This window comes from Lepisma saccharinum, chromosome 4 (assembly GCF_977018435.1).
Source record: "Lepisma saccharinum chromosome 4, izLepSacc3.1, whole genome shotgun sequence".
Classification (NCBI taxonomy): Eukaryota; Metazoa; Arthropoda; class Insecta; order Zygentoma; family Lepismatidae; genus Lepisma; species Lepisma saccharinum.
In genome coordinates this window covers 64,163,678-64,184,502 of record NC_139232.1, presented here as the reverse complement: position 1 = coordinate 64,184,502, position 20,825 = coordinate 64,163,678, and the positions used below count along the sequence as shown (strand labels likewise).

General features: G+C 38.3%; 1 protein-coding gene across 3 annotated transcripts in view; it reads left to right on the top strand.

Annotated features, from left to right (window-relative positions):
• The window catches only part of LOC145986526 (transmembrane protein 47), a 276,873-nt gene that overhangs the window by 142,985 nt on the left and 113,063 nt on the right, over nucleotides 1-20,825 (top strand). For all 3 annotated transcript variants that reach the window (XM_083120638.1, XM_083120640.1, XM_083120639.1), the window contains one exon: nucleotides 16,745-16,814. In XM_083120638.1, the coding sequence (XP_082976764.1) occupies nucleotides 16,745-16,814 (70 nt within the window). The remainder of the gene's footprint in view (nucleotides 1-16,744; nucleotides 16,815-20,825) is intronic.

Below are 20,825 nucleotides of genomic sequence, written 5' to 3'. Positions count from 1 at the left end.
AACAGGACGTGGTCGACTGTCTAGAATGTTCGTTAATATCTTCGCGACCACTGTACCAAATATCATATCAATTATCACATTCGTAGAAATGCTTCATGTAAAAGAATCGGACGTTGCAGCGAAAACTCCCATTTACTTCCATTATAAGCAGGCGAATACCAAACACCGGGTCCAACACCAGCGCCTCTAGCGGTATCATTTTCGAGTGGAACCAGCCAGAGAGCGCAGAACCGTGCCGTTTTCCACACTACGTTATTCAAGGCTCTGTACTTTAATTTCTATTACAAACCTTATGTTCAGAGTGTAGGGCCTTATCTTTTGTTCCCACATTTTACATAAATAAACTTTATTCTCCCTTGTGCATTCACACATTTCCTGTGATAACCATCTTTAGATTTTCTTGCCACTACCAAATCAAAGAATTTCACAGAAACAGGGTTGTTGTATTAGTACTTCACATAACAGGGCCCACAAAAAGTATTGTTTACTTCATCACTGACGTTTTCCGACTCTGAACATAATGATGATGATGAGAGCTAGCGAGCGACTTAACAAATTCGAACGCAACATTTCTCACATCACTGGGGTCGACCGAAAAACCACACGAACATAATTTGAGTAACTGCGATACTAGCTCATCCTTCTGCTCCACGTTCAAATTAGAAATTTTTCCGTCCACTCTGTATTCTTCTTTGGAGATAGAAAGAACGAACGCCGAAGAGTTCTGCTACGCCCCTTGTGGGTACGTACTTAACTGTTATTTACAACGGCTACAGATATCTTAATCTCAGGGGGATAGGTTCTTTATTTGAGAATTCCAAATAAGAAAGCGTTTTATAGCCAAGAGGATATAGTAAAATGCGGATCTATATTCTGAGAACTTAACAAAATACAGAGAAAATATATGTATATGTATAATCGAAAAGGCTTCTTCTTCTTTTAAATGGCTTCTTCTTCTTTTAAAAGGCTTCTTCTTCTTTTAATATGGAAAAAGCTTCTTCTTTTCTTATGGAAACGGCTTCTTCTTTTAAAAGGTTTCTTCTTCTTTTAAAAAGCTTCTTCTTCTTTTAAAAGGCTTCTTCTTCTAAAAGGATTCTTCTTCTTTTAATATGGAAAAAGCTTCTTCTTCTTTTATTATGAAAACGGCTTCTTCTTCTTTTAATATGGAAATGGCTTCTTCTTCTTTTTCTTTGAATTTCTTCTTCTTTTATTAAAGCGTAATCTTATTTATGTGCTCGCTTTCCCCCCGCTTCTTTGTCAAACAATACAAGCTATACTTGTAGAAAGAGTAGGGTCGACTAAACTGACAATAGCGCCACCTCCTATTTGACGACCAAAGGGGAATAACCAGGATCGCTAATAACGAGCGCTGCCAATGGCCCAGTGCGACTAATAAAAAGCGCAACCGAAAAGTGCTTCGGGGCGTCTAATTTGACACAGCGCCACCGGGGAAACGGACAAATGCAAAAGCTGACGATGTTCTCCTCGTCAGAGAATCAAAAAGAAATTGAGATACATTTCTGAATTCATTTGCTCGTTTAATAACTTTCCTAAACGTTTCGTATGCGGCCTTATTCTTAATTCTTTTAAATTACTACATACATCATTCTATTTACTTCTATTATAGTATTTGAACTCTTCTTTTATATATTTCTCAATTTACTATAATATATATCATCCCTCTTCTCCGCTTTAAGTTTTTTATAATTTTCTTCACTCCTCTTTACATACCGTGCTGCCATCTCTTGTCGATTCCGAGAAACCATTCCTCCTTGCAACATTCATTGTGTCATCGAAACTGGCACGTGACACAATATCCCCCTCCTTGAGGATGAAAAATTTATATATTGGAAAGTTCATTTGTAAATAGATAAATTTTTCCACTTTCTCTACATCTCGTTTGACTTTTCTCATTGGTTCTCATTTCTACAGCTTACATTGCTTTTCACTTTCACTGTGAAATTATATCTCCTGGCAGGCAGCATTTTTCCTCATCTCTCGATTTATCTCTTCTTTCTATTTTCGTTTCTAGATATCTTATCACCGTTCCGGAAATATTCGTGACCTCTTAAGTTATTTTTAGATACAGAATATAATTCTTCAATAGTTCATCTCCTGCAAGTCTGCTCGTCTAATTTCTCCAAGATAGTCTTTACCTGACAATGTCATGCCAAAATAGTAATTTTCGTTTCACTCTTTTCTTCTTTCAGCAACCTCTCTACAGATTATCAGTTAGCTCAGATTTTTCCGTTTCAAAGAACTCTCTCTCTCTTCTCTAAGTTGACCATCTAAGTGTTTTTATCAGCTACACTAATTCTTCACATCAGCCTTAATTTCATATCAGCATGTATCTAGATATATTTATTTTCTGGGATTACAACCCTTTTCTCGGAATACAACCGATTCTTCTTTAACTTTTGGGATTACAACCCATTTGTTTTACACTTTTCTAAATACACGATGACCTTTAGTCGTCTAAGCTTGCAAAGAATTCATTTTACTGATACTATTCGATCTTCTTTCATATTATCTTATCCTTTTTCCTGAGAATTTTCTTCGTAATTAACTTCCTTCTGTGCTTAACTGTTCTATCTTCTTTCTCTTCTGTTCGTATATTGAAAAGTTTACATCCATTTTCCATATTACTTTCTTTGGCATCTCTTCTTTTACAGGTTTGATCTTTCACTATCAGTCTCATTGTTCAATGGGGGTGGTGACATAAATTAGCAGTCATTATTCTTTTTTAAGATATCACTTGCAGAATATATTTTCCTCCAACGATGACTATCATATATATACATATATCTTTTTACAGGAACTAAACATCAAAGAATTAAAATTTTTCTTCCTTCAAATAGATCATTATTATTTGCCCCAAACTAATAATTCCACGAATTTTTCTTCTGGAGAAACTGGAACTTTTTCAGAGAACTTTTTTAATCCTAGAAACGTCTGCTTGCCAGTCTAAATAAGTCATAACATCTCCTTCCTTTGCACTATTCAGTCATATTTGTTTCTTCCGATTCTTTCAGATACTCGTTGCTTGTTATTATCTTGTTTCTCTTTTCCTTCCTCTTCTTTTCTTCTCTTCCTTCTATTTTCTTTTCTATTCTTCTCAAGATTCTTCTTCCTCCTCTTCCAACTTTCTTCCAGTAAAGAAATTACTTTCATATCTCTCTTCTTCCAATCTGGTTTCTGCCAAGTCTTCTTCTTATGTTCTACATCTTCATCAAATGCATGCTCTCCTTGTCTTTTCCGTCTCGTCTTCTTCTTCCTTCCCTTTGGCGAAGTAGCATCAGAATCCATTTGATCTATGTCGACTCATTTTAGCGTATTCTTAACTTTCTTCAGGTTCCTTTCTATTTTTAGTTTCTTTCTCTTCCTCTTCTTCCATGTCTTTACGTGAATATATCTAAATCTCATTTTACTTCTCTTTCCTCTTTGTTTACATCTTCTGCTCGGCTTATGCTTATTTTCTTCCTCCGTCAGAGACTCGTCACTGGAACTTTCTTCTATCATCTTCATTTCGACATTGATCTCTTCATCATTACATTCACAACTACATTTTTCATCCCTTGCTATTCCTCTTTCATCTTCTTCTATTTTCTTATCTTCCTCTTCTTTGACCTCTTTAAGTTCCTGAGTGGTTTCTTCTCTTAACTTTATATCTACTTCTTCTATCTTGCCGTCATGCTCGTCATTAGAACTTTCTTCTTTTATCTTCATTTTGACATGGATTTCTTCATCGTTACATTGACAACTAAATTTTTCCTCACTTTCTATTCCTCTTTCATCTTCTTCTATTTTCTTATCTTCCTCTTCTTTGTTTACTTCGCTTAACTTTATAACTTCTTCTTCTATCTTGCTGTCATGCTTGTCATTGGAACTTTCCTCTTTTTCTTCTTCTATTTTCTTCTCTGTCTCTTCTTTGTTTACTTCGCTTAATTTTATAACTTCTTCTTCTATCTTGCTGTCCTGCTCGTCATTGGAACTTTCCTCTTTCATCTTCCAACTTCTATCTTCTATAAGGACCTTCGCTTCTTCTATCTTGTCCTCGTTTTCTTCTATTCTGGAAACATCTACTTCTGTCTTGCTGTCATTTTCTTCTGTTCTTGAAACGGCTAATTCTATATTGTTTTCGTTTTCTTCTATTCTTGAAACGGTTAATTCTATTTGAGATTTACTTTCAACCAGCTTTCTCTCCAAATTTTCGTTTCTTTGTTTATTTTCCTCTCTGAGATTCGAAACCTCCTCTTCTATTCTTCTATTTGTATCTAAACTTATACTTTCGATTAACGACGTTGTTTCTTCTATCTTTCTTTTCAACGACTTTCTATTTCCTTCACACATTTCATTCAATCTCAAGAACATCTCATGGGTTTCGGATCTCGAGGCTTCCAATTTCCTACTGTTTTCCTCGAGCCTTTCTTCCATCTTTTCATTACTTTCCTCTAACTTTTCTTTTAATTCTCTCCTACTTTCATCTATCTTTTCTTCGAGTCTTCTATTATTATCTTTTGCTTCTCTGTTATTCTCTTCCATCTGTGTTTTTAATTCTCTTTCTAATCTTCTGCTATTTTCTTTTGCTTCTCTGCTATTCTTTTTATTACTTTCTTCTATCTGCATCGATAACTTCTGGAACATTTCTATCATGTTCACCTCTTCTGTCTTCTTTGGTTTTTCCTTCGTTTTCTCTTCATCCTTTTCCCTTTTCTTCTCTTCCTTTTCATTTATCCTTTCTTCCTTGCAATTTTTGCATACGTAATCTCCTCTTTCACTTATTCCTATGTATTTTTCTCTTCTTATCTTCTCACATAGCCAATGTTTCATTTCTTTGCACGAGCTGCATAGGATAGTTTCTTCCTTATTTCCCTCTTTTCCACAGCAGTTTAATATTTCCTTTCTGTCTTCCATTTCCTCCATTATAGTTTCTCTGTTCTCGCCTTCAATTTTATTTTCTTCCTCCATTTTGGCTTTCTCTCTCTTTGCTTTCTTATTCACAATTCTGCTAGCCGCAACGTTGGTCGCCACTAATGCTACGCCCCTTGTGGGTACGTACTTAACTGTTATTTACCACGGCTACAGATATCTTAATCTCAGGGGGATAGGTTCTTTATTTGAGAATTCCAAATAAGAAAGCGTTTTATAGCCAAGAGGATATAGTAAAATGCGGATCTATATTCTGAGAACTTAACAAAATACAGAGAAAATATATGTATATGTATAATCGAAAAGGCTTCTTCTTCTTTTAAATGGCTTCTTCTTCTTTTAAAAGGCTTCTTCTTCTTTTAATATGGAAAAAGCTTCTTCTTTTCTTATGGAAACGGCTTCTTCTTTTAAAAGGTTTCTTCTTCTTTTAAAAAGCTTCTTCTTCTTTTAAAAGGCTTCTTCTTCTAAAAGGATTCTTCTTCTTTTAATATGGAAAAAGCTTCTTCTTCTTTTATTATGAAAACGGCTTCTTCTTCTTTTAATATGGAAATGGCTTCTTCTTCTTTTTCTTTGAATTTCTTCTTCTTTTATTAAAGCGTAATCTTATTTATGTGCTCGCTTTCCCCCCGCTTCTTTGTCAAACAATACAAGCTATACTTGTAGAAAGAGTAGGGTCGACTAAACTGACAATAGCGCCACCTCCTATTTGACGACCAAAGGGGAATAACCAGGATCGCTAATAACGAGCGCTGCCAATGGCCCAGTGCGACTAATAAAAAGCGCAACCGAAAAGTGCTTCGGGGCGTCTAATTTGACACAGCGCCACCGGGGAAACGGACAAATGCAAAAGCTGACGATGTTCTCCTCGTCAGAGAATCAAAAAGAAATTGAGATACATTTCTGAATTCATTTGCTCGTTTAATAACTTTCCTAAACGTTTCGTATGCGGCCTTATTCTTAATTCTTTTAAATTACTACATACATCATTCTATTTACTTCTATTATAGTATTTGAACTCTTCTTTTATATATTTCTCAATTTACTATAATATATATCATCCCTCTTCTCCGCTTTAAGTTTTTTATAATTTTCTTCACTCCTCTTTACATACCGTGCTGCCATCTCTTGTCGATTCCGAGAAACCATTCCTCCTTGCAACATTCATTGTGTCATCGAAACTGGCACGTGACAGTTCTGCGGCATATTGTTGGTTCCTACCTTCCCTAAATGCCTTAATCGCTTTCTGCGTGTCCTTCTCATTCCACGAAGTTGACGATTTCCTTAGATACAATGTGATCCAAAAATGCCGCCCCTTTTCAGTTGGCTACTGCAAAGCCAACACTGGCCGGCGCGCGCTGGCAGCAGTGAAGCTTTTTTCTCGAATACTGGGAGAATCAGTTGCGATGGAGAAGTGGAATGTGCAAGACCGTGTTCGCGCGGTAAAGCTGTTTATAAAAAGCAAGTCCATTGTTGCAACCCAACGAGCTTTCCGCCGACTAGGCCAGCGTAGAGACGCACCGGACAAACACACCATACGGCGCTGGGTAGCGCAATGGCACGAAGAGGGTTCAGTACGACACAGGTCGTCTCCTGGACGACCCCGAGCTGTAAGGACACAGGAACACATCAACCGTGTGCGGGATGACATCCAAAGAAGTCCACGAAGATCAGTGCGCCGCAGATCGCAAGCATTGCATATGACGTATGGCAGTTTACATCGCATTTTACACTTGGATTTACATACACGAGCGTATAAGCAATGACCGCAGCCGACAAAGTGGCACGTGTTCAGTTTTCTGACACGTTTCTCGACATGTGGGCACAAGATGCACGCATTGTCGACAACCTTCTGATGTCTGACGAGGCACACTTTTTGCTATCGGGGTCGGTCAACAAACAGAATTGCCGTTTCTGGGGTACAGAAAACCCGCGGCGATTGCATCAGCGTGAGTTGCACAGTCCCAAGTTAACTGTGTGGTGTGGGATCAGTACATCAGGAATCATCGGACCATACTTCTTTCGCGATGCCACTGGTGCCACGTGTACTGTCAATTCAGAGCGTTATGTGACCATGCTCCAAGACTTTCTCGTTCCGGCACTTCAACGCCTTCCTCTGATCACATGGTTCCAACAGGACGGTGCAACGGCACACACAGCCCGTGTGTCCATTGCCAAATTGTGCGACCTTTTTCCCGGCCACCTCATCTCCCGATATGGCGACGTGGCTTGGCCGGCACGTTCGCCGGATCTGACGGCAGCTGATTTTTTCTTGTGGGGATACCTGAAGTCCCGGGTCTACGAAACCCGCCCAGGAACGATCCAGGAACTGGAGGCGAACATCCGCCGTGAAATCGCTGCTATTCCGGTTGCTATGCTGGAGAATACATTGCGGCGTAGCTTCGTGGCTCGGCTTCATGAGTGCTCCAACAACGGTGGTGCTCACCTGAGTGATGTTATACTCAAAACTTAAGTGAGACGTGATGTGATGTGACATTCACAACCTGATTGACATATCTTGTATCAAACTCCCATGTCTGTGCAACACTTCTGTCCTTGTAGCTTGCAATTATTCGCCTAAATAAAGTTATGCTCACCAATTGAAAAGGGGCGGCCTTTTTGGATCACCTTGTATTTTCCCATCTGTAAGAGACAAATTAATTTAGAAGCCTCTTTCAGGGCAAATGGCCATATCATGTGTTGACCCTATTAACCCGATTTTGGTGACCCTGTTCGCCCAAAAGTGTAACACTTTTCTGTTCATCAGTTGGATACATTGTATCAACGACAAAGATGGCGGTAAATCTTATAATCTCTTCTACGAAAACTAAATACCATGTTATGCACAAATGGTCTTTAAAATATCTCATGTAGTTCAGTACAACGCAACGGAGGCATTTTTAAAACACGCTTTTCCTCGTCTACTGACGTGTAACACGAGTATTATTTGTAGTTTTTGGCAGCTCCAGATACACTACTACTTGGTAGCTTCTACGTTCAACAGATACTAAGAAGTTCCAAACTTCACTGCCAGATCAAAACATTTCCTTCAGTTTGTTTGGTTTTGAGTTGGGAGGGAGAATTTCAAAAGTGACCCGATTCATCCTAAGTTACCTTACAGTCTAGAATGCTACTTGCTTCATTTGTTCGGACCATGATTTGACAAGGAAATGACCATCACAAATTGTTCCCCGTGCGAAGAAATTCTGTGATGAATAAGAACCTAACGTATTTGATTTAGTTTGCTATTCAATGGTTTCCAGATTCCTGGTGAATATTTTTTGAGAAGAACACGCCTTTTATTCTATTTCTTATTACAAACTGAATCAAGGGCTTCTCATATTCATTAGTTTCTCAATGTAATGAATCGTTTCCATTAACCTGTGTGAATACGCGTAGGACCATTCCACCTCCTTTAATACACACGTACATAATGTTAGACACACATGCTCATTTGCTTTCTCCCCTCCTTTCCCGTCTTTTTCAAAGGCAGAGTATGGAGGTTAACCCAGCAACCCCACCCTCTTCCCTGCAGAGACACAGCTGGAAAAACTCCCACCTGAAATCAACGACCCCCGCCAAATCGGACTCTGTTCTTCTGAGGGGCAGTCACCACATCACCGCATTTTTCTCTCTCCCTCCCTCCAGTTCTTAAATGGGACAATTTGTCAGTTATTAAATAAACAGATTTAAAAATTAAACAAGTTTCACAGCTAAAAAGTGAATATTCTTTTATAGTTTTTATTCATACTTGGAATTCTCTAAAATACAAAACTTCTCGATTACAATAATAATACAGGGTGCGGCAGAACCGACTAAGCAGTTTCTATCGATTACCGCGGGAGCTGTGGTGGGGGTAGGCAGTTGCACGTGGTCTGCCTTTGTTCAGGCGTTGACCCCATTTCAGTAGCTAAGATGGTCTGGACCGGTGCACATCGTGGTTTTGCCGTTCGCGCGTATTATGAAAACAACAGATCTGTGATCGCTACACAACGAGCTTTTCGGCGCCAGTTCAACATTCCACGCAACAATGCCGTTCCTAATGCAAACACAATTCGGTCGTGGGTTCGGCAGTTGGAGGAAACTTGTAGCACACTAAGAAGAGATACACATGGCCGACGCAGATCCATCAGAACGCCAGAAAATGTGCAGCGGGTGAGAACAGCAGTTCAACAATCGCAACAACTTTCTACTCAACGACATTCTGTTGCATTGGGGATTTCAGACCGCAGTTTGAGAAGGATTCTGCACTGCGATTTGAAGTTCCATCCATTCAAAATAATGATTGCTCAAGAATTACGCCCAGCAGACTACGCCAACCGTAAAAATCTGTGTCAGCAAATGCTTGCTCAGATCCCTCCGAATGCAGCTTTCTTCAGTAGTGACGAGGCACATTTTCATCTTTGTGGGTGCGTGAATAAACAAAACTTTCGCTACTGGGCTGAACATAACCCCCGCATTATTCATGAAAGACCGCAACATTCTCCTAAAGTGACAGTGTGGTGTGCCATATCACAATTTGGCGTGGTAGGCCCTTACTTTTTTGAGGAGGAAGGAGTGACAGTGACAGTGAATTCCACACGTTATGTTTCAATGTTGCAAAATTTTCTGCAACCCAGAATGGACGAGATTGTTGAAGAACATGGATTGGGGGACTTGTGGTTCCAACAGGATGGAGTTACTGCTCACACAGCTCGAATTTCACTTGATGTTTTGAGAGAAATGTTTCCGGGACGCCTCGTCTCTTTGAGGGGTGATGTCCGATGGCCTGCGCGGTCAGCAGATTTGAACATTTGTGACTACTTTCTTTGGGGATATCTGAAGGAAAAGGTTTTCAAAAGCCGCCCTCACACCCTACCAGAGTTAAAAGAGCGATTATTGACGAAGTGAATGCCATACCCCGCGATATGTGTGCAAGAGCTGCTCGAAACTTCAGGGATCGTCTACAACAACGTATTGATGCTGACGGCCGCCATCTTGAGGACATTATTTTCAAAACTAAATGAATGTAAAATGGTATGTTGTACTAATTTAGAAAACAAATACATTTTTCCTCTATATATCCAGATTTACTTTTTATTTCTCCTTAAAACTGCTTAGTTGGTTCTGCCGCACCCTGTATTATTACAATGTAATCATAGTGAAATACCCTTAAGGAGCAAATTTAAATAAACATTTGATGCATTTTAGGATTTCAAGTATTGAGTGCACTACCAAAATAACAAATTCAAAATTCTTGCCATTTTCACGACCTTCCTTCGTTTTTCTTAGCCTTTATTTATACAGTTCCTACTTAGGTAAAGTTGGAAATTATTTATATATAAATATTTATTTAATGAAAGACCTCAACCAAAAGGTCAGTTAGGATTAAAACTGAATCTGTATTTAAGAAAATAATTAGACTTGCTTTAACTATTAATACGTCCTGGACTGTATTTGGCAGACTAGCGAGGCTCTGGCGTCTGGACTCATAGCCAGTATAATCTTGTTATGTTTGTGATTCTCCCTTCATCCACCATTCATTCATTCTTACCAACATTCATCCTCATCTTCACGATTGTACAAAGGGGCAGAAAAGTAAAATAAACTGAATGGAAGCATCAAATGCCTCCGTATGTCAAAAAATTGTAATTATATGAGTAAGTGCGAGAGAGACCTTTACTGGTCTATCCTCGGACTCCACAAGACCAACGGTACGACGCACTACATTCGTTAATATGCCGCATAACATCGCCAATCAAAGGAAGTTATGGTCGCCTTTTCTACGCTCATTAAATTCCTCGGTGATATATTCGAATCAGAAAGACGATTTTCATCAATAACCCGAAATTGTCTCTGACGAATATCATTATTGCAATTTAATGGAGAAGAAGGATCCTGTAGAATTTAATATCGACCAGATCCTTGCTGCAGCTTCTTCCTCTATTTAAGCATACCCTAGAGCTATTACCAAGGAGATAAGTTCATTTTCTCCCAATTTATACCGCGATATAAACTTGCTTTCGGTGCATGGAGGAACTAATGTTCGCCGAGATATTGAAGCGCAGTAAATGCTCCAACTGAAACAAAGTTACAATGTGCATTTCGCTACTCTATCTCAATTATATATAGTTTCTTTGTTTTCAATTTAGATTTTTCTTTCAATATTACGTAGCGCGAAATACATCCGATGGAAAGAGAACCCTTTGAGTGTCAGATTCTATGCAGATCAGCTCCCTCCATTCCCAGAACTCTTACAATAGATTATCTCCGCTTAGGGGGTTTAATCTTTGCTGATTCGGGGTTCCGGGTTCGAATTCCGGCCTGGGCATGAGTGTCCCTCATCAATTACATCGTATCATCGCTCGTTCTCCTCTTCGTGAGCCAAAAGTGGCAGAACTGATTACACTATGATTACATTGTAATATTATTATTATTGTAAATGATAATAATGAGCAGTGAATGGTAATATCGAGAAAGTTTTGTATTTCAGAGAATTTCAAGTATGAATAAAAACTATAAAAGAATATTAACTTTTTAGCTCTTAACAAGCTGCGAAACGTATTTAATTTTTAAATCTCTTTATTTAATAACTGACAAATAGTCCCATTTTCCTCGAGTTTTTCCAACAAGTATAACAGTTCGTAACATTTCGTCAAGCCCTTGGGGGCAGCTATGTTCCCAGGAACAGGTAATTTTGGGGCCGAAAATTACTAGAAATGGGAAAAAGGGAGAAACATCCGAAAATTTGCAAGAAAAAGGAAATTAGACTTCATACACTATACATTTGCTTATTTTTGATTCACGGTTGCTTCAGTGGCTGAAATTTCGTATTTCGTTTCATTCTGAACTCGGCTGATTTATTGTAACGAAAAGTGTAAAAACTTTCAAGTTATATATTTAAATAAATAGGTAGAAGGTATAAATTTAATGTCTATTAAAAAGAAGGAAAACTGAGTAAATAGTAAAAGATTTATACACCCCGAAAAAACATACCAATAATTTTTTTGTGACAAGTTTTCACGAAGGCCTAATTTGAAGCTAAATCTGTCTCCACACCCTCTAAAGTCGTTTGTAAATCCACCTAGATCGAAATCTCTGAATAATAAATGCGTTTTTGGTACGTTGTTCGTGAAAGGGGGAATTTTAAGGTCGAAAAAGGGATTGTTTTGGAATATTACAGGAAATTTCCCTCTCGGCCAGGATCAACACTGCTTGCGGGTCCCCTGGTACGGTCAGTGCGGAACGGTACCCCTCGAACCACACATTTAGAAAAGCTTTTTTCGTGTATTGTCTGCTTATAAGTGCTAGTATAAAGTACGTAAAAAATAATTCAAGTTTAACTGAAGCAAAATTGGTAATGCACAATATGACCTTCACGTTAACCTTCTAATGTTGCGTGAATTCGCAATCCATTCGGACATGCACTTCTATTTCAGTGCCAGGCACTTCATGAATGCAAGTTTATAATTTTGAAACATTGTATCATATCTGCTACGTTTCCTCTTTGTGAGCTGTGATTTTTTTAGAATCGAAGTATTGACCGAAGAAACGGCGAAGGCCGTATGCATTCGTGTAAAGGGTTCACTGTAGAGTACAGATCTCTAAATCGAGAGTTGTTTACTTTCAGTAATACATTTTCGAGCATCTCTGCTTAGCTTCTAGTTATACACAGTGCGTCTGTTAGGTATAGAGGCATTTGTTATCAGATAAAAAGGAAGCGCGGTGGTTGACACTGCCTCTTTATTGCTTAAAATAGGCCACGTTTCTTCTTTGTCAATTCAGCGATGGGCATGCCAATGATTGAAACCACCTCTGCAAGTCTTTGTGAGGCGTGTTCCAAAGACTCGTTGCCACAATCTGCTGAATGTCCTCAACATCGTGAAAAGTACGTTCTTTGAGCAAAATGTCTTCTTACGGGAATGGTTGCAACACAGGAGGGGTAATCTGGTGAATGATTCAATACAACAGTATTTATTCGAGCTAGGGCAAGGGACAGACGTCTCCCCAGTCGACCAATCCGACATTTTTAACGCCCCTAGCAAGGACATTAGATGACCCCAAATATCTTCCTGAAGAAAAAACGGGACGGTAATACTGTATATATGTACAAACTTTAATGGTAAACTGTTTCGTCAGAAAACTTATGTTTGAAAAGTAAATAAATAAGTAAATATACAAATACTGTGTAAAGAACATAATTTGGTGATATGCACTTCACTCCAACCAAGCAGTCCTTTAGAATTAAAAAATCATTCATCATAATAGTACTAGTAGAGAAGGTGTATTGTTCCAGTAATTCTTTGCCGACAAGTTGTCACAAAAAGGGACATTTTGGCGACCTGTTTTAAGTTTAAATAAAATCGGGACGTAGACTAAAAGACTAATACTGGACGTCTGGTCACTTTACCCAAATATGCATTTTAAAAATACAAGTGTTGCTGCCCCTCCCTTACCTCTGCTTCCCCATTCATTTTCCCCCTGACAACGTCACCGACAACAGGTTCGTCCCCTGGAACAAATTAATGATGGATGATGCCTTGCTGTCCTATGAACACAGGACTGCCGAACAGCCTCGGTCCTTGGTACTTGATCCTGCAGAATGTCTGCACAAGACACCTGTAGAATCAAGGAAACTTGTAAAATTTAAACAATAAAGAAAAGAGAGGAAAAACGGGGAATCGACTTTCATGTAAATGACGTCCTGGTCTTTTTAGGCACCAGGACATAAGCGCATACCCTCGAATGTATGCGGGTGGAGGCTGGGCATTCTTCGCCCCCCCCTCTTTTCTGTCCTATAAATGCAATAACATTGTATTCACCTTGATTTGCGGACCCTCGTTTTCTTGTCTTTTGTTTAAATTAGCGAACTCCATTGTGCACTTTGCCGTTGTGTGACGAAAATGCTTCTTTTCATCTTCCACAACAATGGCATTTAAGGAATTTTTATTCCTGCGATCGCCTTCAGGTTGTGTTTCGGGAAATTTGATGTTCGCTCGATTCTCCATTGATTATGAGAGACACCCTTACTCCTCTTTCTACGCATTGCGACATATTTATTTAGTTAATTATTTAATTACTGCCCTAAACAGAGGTAAAATCTTCAATATCTCCCAGCATGCTATCTCAAGATTATGCAGTGCTGTCAAACTGTGGACCTCATTACTTCACACATATTCAGTTTGGCTGATAGGATATCTGTAACAAAATATCAAGTGGGCTCGGCTAGAATTTCAATACTTCTAAGTGTAATTCAAGTAGAAACAATCAACCTAGTTTAGATATTTATTTGTGTTATCGAAAAATCTCTCACCTAAGATTTTTGTGGCCAGGTGGATGGGTTGGGAGGTCACTATTAGGTGCCTACTTTGCGTCCCTGTGGGCAGAATGGGTGAGCTTGGAGTGACCTTTGTTGGTTAACCTCTGATTGTTCTGTGTTTCAGATGCTAAGAATGAATTCATACGGCGTGTATGAATTTCAATAACTTGTTATGCTCTATTTCTCTTCTAGGGAGAGTAGCGTGCCTTGGCTCGACCTGTTACTTGTTTTCGTTACTTCCCCAGGCAAAATAATGAGCATAGCACTTAAAAACTCGAACAATGCGGTTCAATCGAATTAAAGACATAGAATAACTACCATATTATTTACAATGGATATTAGGGGAAAACTCAGTTATCTTATCTCAATGATACCCAGACGTTCAGTTTAAAAATATATAAAAATATTATTTATTTCGTTGAGTAAATATGTATAAAGAATTATATATGAAATAACCCCCACATAAAAAAATGACATGATCCTCTTTAATTTAAACACTGTAATATATATATGAGCTTCGTACGCTGGCCTAGACCGGCAGTACTAGTTAAGAAATGTATCTAGCTTGTCACTAGTATACATGACATGTTTCTCGAATTCCCTCCTTTTCTTGTTTATAATGAAAAAAGGCCTCAAAAAAATAACTAAACTTCGTTGAAATTACAACAACTAATTATGCGCTGTTTTTGAAATTATATAAAAACAAAACTGTTGTGATTCCTTTCCACCCTGTCATTGTCCCTTTAATCCCAGATTAAATAAAAACCGGACCCTTGACTGACTGGAATCAACAAATATAAACTAATACTTTCGCGCAACAAGTTATTTAGTTTTTCGGACACGCATAGACATATACTGTACTTGAAATGAAACGTGTCCCTTAATTCCCTCGGATACGACGTTTTTCTAATAATAATAACAAATGTCCACCGAAAAACTAAGCGTTGGCTTGTCACCAAAGGAATCAAGAAAAAATGCGTGGACTTATCTATGTATTTCGATGAATGCTTGATCCGTGACCGCTAGCCATTTGTCTAGCCCCGCCACTCTGCCGGCTCCGAAGAACCTTCCAAAGGTCTCCTCCTCTTGCCCAAAAAACGTAAAAATACCAACCCCCGTTACTCAATCGGTTCTTTTATATAGGCGATTCGAAGAAAACCAGTAAACTGGGCTTTGTCCACCCCCCTTCAGGATTGAAAGGACAAGATTTTGAAACTACCCGCCTTCTGCAAGCTGATTTTGACCGTCACGTAGGCCATTCCTACAGCAAGTTACATTGGAAACTGCATAAAAAGGAAGTATAGCTGTTCCTAAAGAAAATAACATTGAACACACATAAAAAAACTAATAATAAAAAGGATCTTGTAGTGATTCTATCATTACAAACTTACACCCTATCCACGACATTATATTTCACGAATCCAGAAATACTGAGGTACTTGGATCGCTCTCGAAAGCCACAAAACAGCGGCAATGGGACTCGATCCGCCACGGAGGTTTTTTTTAAAAAATATATGCCGGCGCGTGTGTGTGTATATAAATATATATATATATATAATATGATGATAGAAGTGACGATAACTTACAATGTCACCAATGCCTGCTGCTCTATATCGAAGCTTTCAGAATATCCCTAGAAGTAAGTACCTTCGTGGAACACATTCCTTCAATGATCTGACGTTTCACCTGCTGAGGAGGGACACATGACAATGGTACCTGTACAAACATCCACAGTATTTTTTTGAGAATTATTCTCGCAATAGTAACGAAAGGCGTGAACCTGAAATACACACTGTACATGATATTACAACACCCTGCATTCTACTTTCAGAATACAACGGCAAATGCAAAATATTTCTTCCTTTTCGTGCATTTCATGCTGCAAAGTAAAATATATTCCGTGTTATATATTTAGAAGATATTTCAACTTACCGCCCTTGACATTGGAAAAAATCCCTAACGATTTTGATTTACTGTTCTGGTTGCGACTAAAAATTTTTGTAGCAATTGAATTGAATTGTATTGCACTCTGCCTATTTGCAAGTAGAGGAATTGCGATTGATGTAAGGAATTTACTCTTGCAATTATTTATCGATCTCGTGTACAATGTTCCTTTGTGATAGAACATAGATATATATGTGACAATCTCCTTGCATTTATTCGTCCAATTCCTTAGTTTAAACCTATTTGAAAACCAATTTACAAATTGTTGTTTTTTTGTGACAATTGCCACTTGTTTGCTTGAGAAGTTAAAGTAAAAAGAGTTACCGGCACATATGATTTACTTGTCTTTGGGCATGCTACTTTATAGGACGATGTAAGGAATTCAGCTTCGAAGTTTCATAACTACAAATTGTTTTCGAGGAGTTTTTAAGAAAACGTTAACTGTGAAACACAACACGAACATTTACCCGTGTCTGAAGAGTTTATTCATAATCCATGTGGAATTTTTCGTTCAAAATTAATTTGCACTGTGTTCGTTAGATATCTCTGTGTAACACTATTCTTTATTTATTCCAGACGTCCGTCCGAAGGAAAAATGGCGCCCACTACAACCATCGAAACAGTCACCATTACGAGACCGCTCAAGGTAGGTAACTCATACTAAGAAATATATTTTCGAATTGTTCCTGCTCTTCAAGTAATACTAACACAATCACGCACATACATAATTTTACAGTATGATTGCGACTTAAAGGGGTATATGTAAATCTCCTTGGCGGTGTTTGTTATCGTAATCCCAAGTTCAGATCTCGATGGACTCGCAACGCAGGCTGGGAAAGAAATGGAGAACAACAGCATTTTCTGAAACTCGGAAACTCCTGCTAAAGATAGAACCCTCCATCGTTAATAACAAGCACTCCGGCGTACCTATGGCTGTGCAGCTTCTACCTTCAATGAATTGAGACCGATAATTGGGTCGTATTAATTTGTGCGTAATATCAGCAATATTGAGCGTTGCTCTAATTCAGAATTTCAATTGCGCTGCGTATCAATCATGTTCATTGTTCACGATCGCGGTGGCACGACACACGCCAGTCACACTAAGTGGATGTTAATGAGTGTGACGTAGTTGGGGAGCTGTCACCTATTAAATTCCATACCATTTTGGAATTAATTAGCCTCGTAAATCATATCGGCGTTCGCCAAACAGCCTTTTTATGTTTTTTTAAAAAATAAAGTACTGGAACGAAAACTCCTTTTGTGGTGTGTCCTTAGCGAGGCATGAGTTTTTGATCAGTGGCATTTCTTAAAACTATCATTTCGGCTAAAGAAAATCTGGCAGTATTTTTGTTTAGTTACTGTTGCGTATGACGATACACAAGTTTGACTTGCACGATTGCGCAATATTCTGAAACACACACTAACATAAAGAAGCTTCTTCTTTTTTCTTTTGCAGATCTTGGTAACCAAAGCCCGTTCTGCAACTACTAGAATTGTTCATTCCATCGGCGATATGGTCTTCCTAAATTTATTTTTCCTTTTGGCCTGTAATTTAATACTTTTCAAGGCAAACTGCTATCTGGCATCCTCACAACATGTTGATTCCACTTTAACTAATATTTTTTTAATTTCTTACACCATTGCTTCATCCATTTATTTCGCATTTCTTCTCCTGTAATTTTGTCTCCGGAGGTTACTCCAATTAAAGACCGTAAAAATCTCATTTGTGAACAATTTATTCAAATTCTATGTTGACGAAAAGTCCCAACATTCGCTACCATACAGAAGAGCTGGTTTTGAAATTATGGTACCTAATTTGAATTTCTTTTCTCATTGGTTTTCCAAAATTTGTTTTCAGAATTCCATTTAATCTATTAATATTTTATTAATTTTTTCTCAACAGCTTTTTGGCGTTGGAACTGTGAAATATGGCTTCCCAAATATACACATAAAGCTATGGACACGTATAGCAAGACATTCGATCTCCATTTTCTTGATAATCATGTTAATGCGTGAACTTACACGTGCCCATCAGTCGATACACTTAATGTTGCCGATACTTATCGAAAAAAAGTGACCAGGGAACTCTTGCCGGGGAGCCATTTCCTTTCAAAATACACAATGGTTTTTTTTCCTCCCCTTTCTTCCCTGTGCTGAAGCACAAACAGCTATGGCGACGGGGAAGAAATGGACTCTTCCTTATTAGAGTCTGACAGGAAATTGCTGACAGTTTTTATCCTGACCAGGGAAAGGTTTGTTTACCTCTGACCTGAAGTCCTATTAGAGCTACGAAATGATCGCGTAACGTCGTGAAACTTTCTCATTTACAAACTTTTGGATTGTCTGTTACATATTTTGTGCTAGCAACTTCGCAAAATACATTGAACCGTCGTTTTGTCATTTGGTAAAAAATGAATAGCAGTGGATAAGGAAAAAAATCTTGTTTTGATGAGAGGGAAATCGATACATGGCAATTTTTTAATTTAGAATTCCTCTAATCGGACGCAGTTCTACATTTTCTGATCGAAATTGCGAATTTCTGATCGGCCGCGCGCAATCTATCCTTGGTAGTTGCATTACAAAAGCAATTTTGCGAATTATTCTTTTATCCTTTGATCAAAAGCAACTTATCTATTTTTTACAACATAAAACAAAGATGCAAAATTTCATCAGTTGATATCACAATGCATATTACATCAACGTGAATTGGTTGTTGATTTGGTGTTTTAAGTCCACTTTATGCACAGTAAGGCTAATCGGGACTGGACCTACAGTTTAAAGTGGGATCCGAACCACTTGTGCCTCCGCCGGGTATCGAACCCGAGACCCCTTGATTACAAGGCAACGTGAATTGGTGTATGTTAAATATACTATCACGTGGGGAAATATAGAAAACTATAACAAATATTCAGAGTTTTCTAGTTGGTAATTTAGGAATTGCGAAGAAAACAAGAATACAAAATCAAGAACATGCATGGGCCTCCCCCATGGCGCAGTGGTAGCGTCATTGGCTTGTAATCAAGGGGTCCCGGGTTCGATACCCAGTGGAGGCACAAGTGGTTCGGATCCCACTTTAAACTGTAGGTCCAGTCCCGATTAGCCTTACTGTGCATAAAGTGGACTTAAAGCAGCAACTCAAACTCAAGAACATGCAAACGAAATTTACCAATTTCAAATACATCATGATACCGTATCGCCGGCTGAATGCTGTTTTGTCGTCGGAAATGAGTATGACGTTATCGTGTTCCGTACGTGTTAATGCGTCATGTTCCGAAGCGACGAATCTGGTTGTCATGTGGTGTGAATTGTCAACAATAAAAAAATGTGTGCAAATCTTGTAGTAATCTTGTAGTGTATTTCAAATCCACGTAAGTCAAACTGTAATCAGCTTTCTTGAGATGCTATTGCAAATGGACGGACATACGATCAAACAACATTCAGCCGGCGATATGTTTGAAATAACATTTATATAAAATATTTATATCCACAGCGAATAAATTGAAACAAATGCTTACAACGAATCACAAACTTCTTGTTTGTACCATTGGAACTGAGGAATTCACATCCAGAAGATAAAATCAATTCCTTGTGAAATTCTACAAGTGGAGAAAAATTATGCTTCCTAGTGTGGATGAATACGAAGGTCCCAAAAAGTTAGGTTTCAGCTCTCTCAGGAGGAGGAGGAGGAGATTGGATCATTAATATTGACATGCTCGAATCATGAATGTGTACCTAGTATGTACTTGCGGAGATTACAATCGAGAACAAGGCTGGCAAATCTTGGAAGATCGTGCCGGATAGCGTGATTCTCGCACGTTAGTTACATGCCCTTTGAAATGATAGTGCCTCTTTTTTCTTGTTATTTTTAGCGCAGCTTGGACCTGCACGAATTAATTCACCGCTTTAGCAAAGTGCAGGTGAGAGACTGAGCTCCAAAATACAAGGAATTGGCGTGTGAGCACGTCCTTTGCATGTCTTTTACTGCATTTCTGTGGAAATTCCGTCCGTTTTAAGTGTCTGAATGGAATCTTTCACGCGACTAGTTTCTAGAGCCCTTATTAGTGGAGTTTGATCAGAATATGTACGTTGATAGATAGTGAAAGGAGGTACGTGTTTGTTTACGGGCTAGGAATAATAGAATTTGCAATAATGATACAGAAAGTTCAAAATAATAATCAGATATGTGTTTAGATTCAGAGAAACGCTGCCAGTCTCGGTTTTTCTAGTTTTGGAACCTTTCAAAGTCAAAATTCTAGAGTGCACCCCAGAAACTTTTTTTTAAAAATAAAAAATAATAATAATTCTAACGTTATTGCGACATGCTCCGCGAATCGCTTATCAACAGTCAGAATCAAGATAAATTCACATATGAATAACCGAAAATCCCCGTGAGTTGACTGATATTATTTCCATATCACTTTTTGCTTTATTCAGTTTGATTACTTTTGTTTTCTGATGTACTGCTCTTGTTGTTTCTACTGTCCTATAATTTTATTCTATTCTATTGTCTTTTAATTTCTTTGTAATTTTTAATTTTATTATTAATTTGTAGCTTTTTGGGTTAGTAACAGGTGACTCGCACCCAGCAAAAACAGGTCTATTCACTTCATTGGATAGTGTGCAGGGTCTGTAATTGTGTATGGCTATCATATTTTAA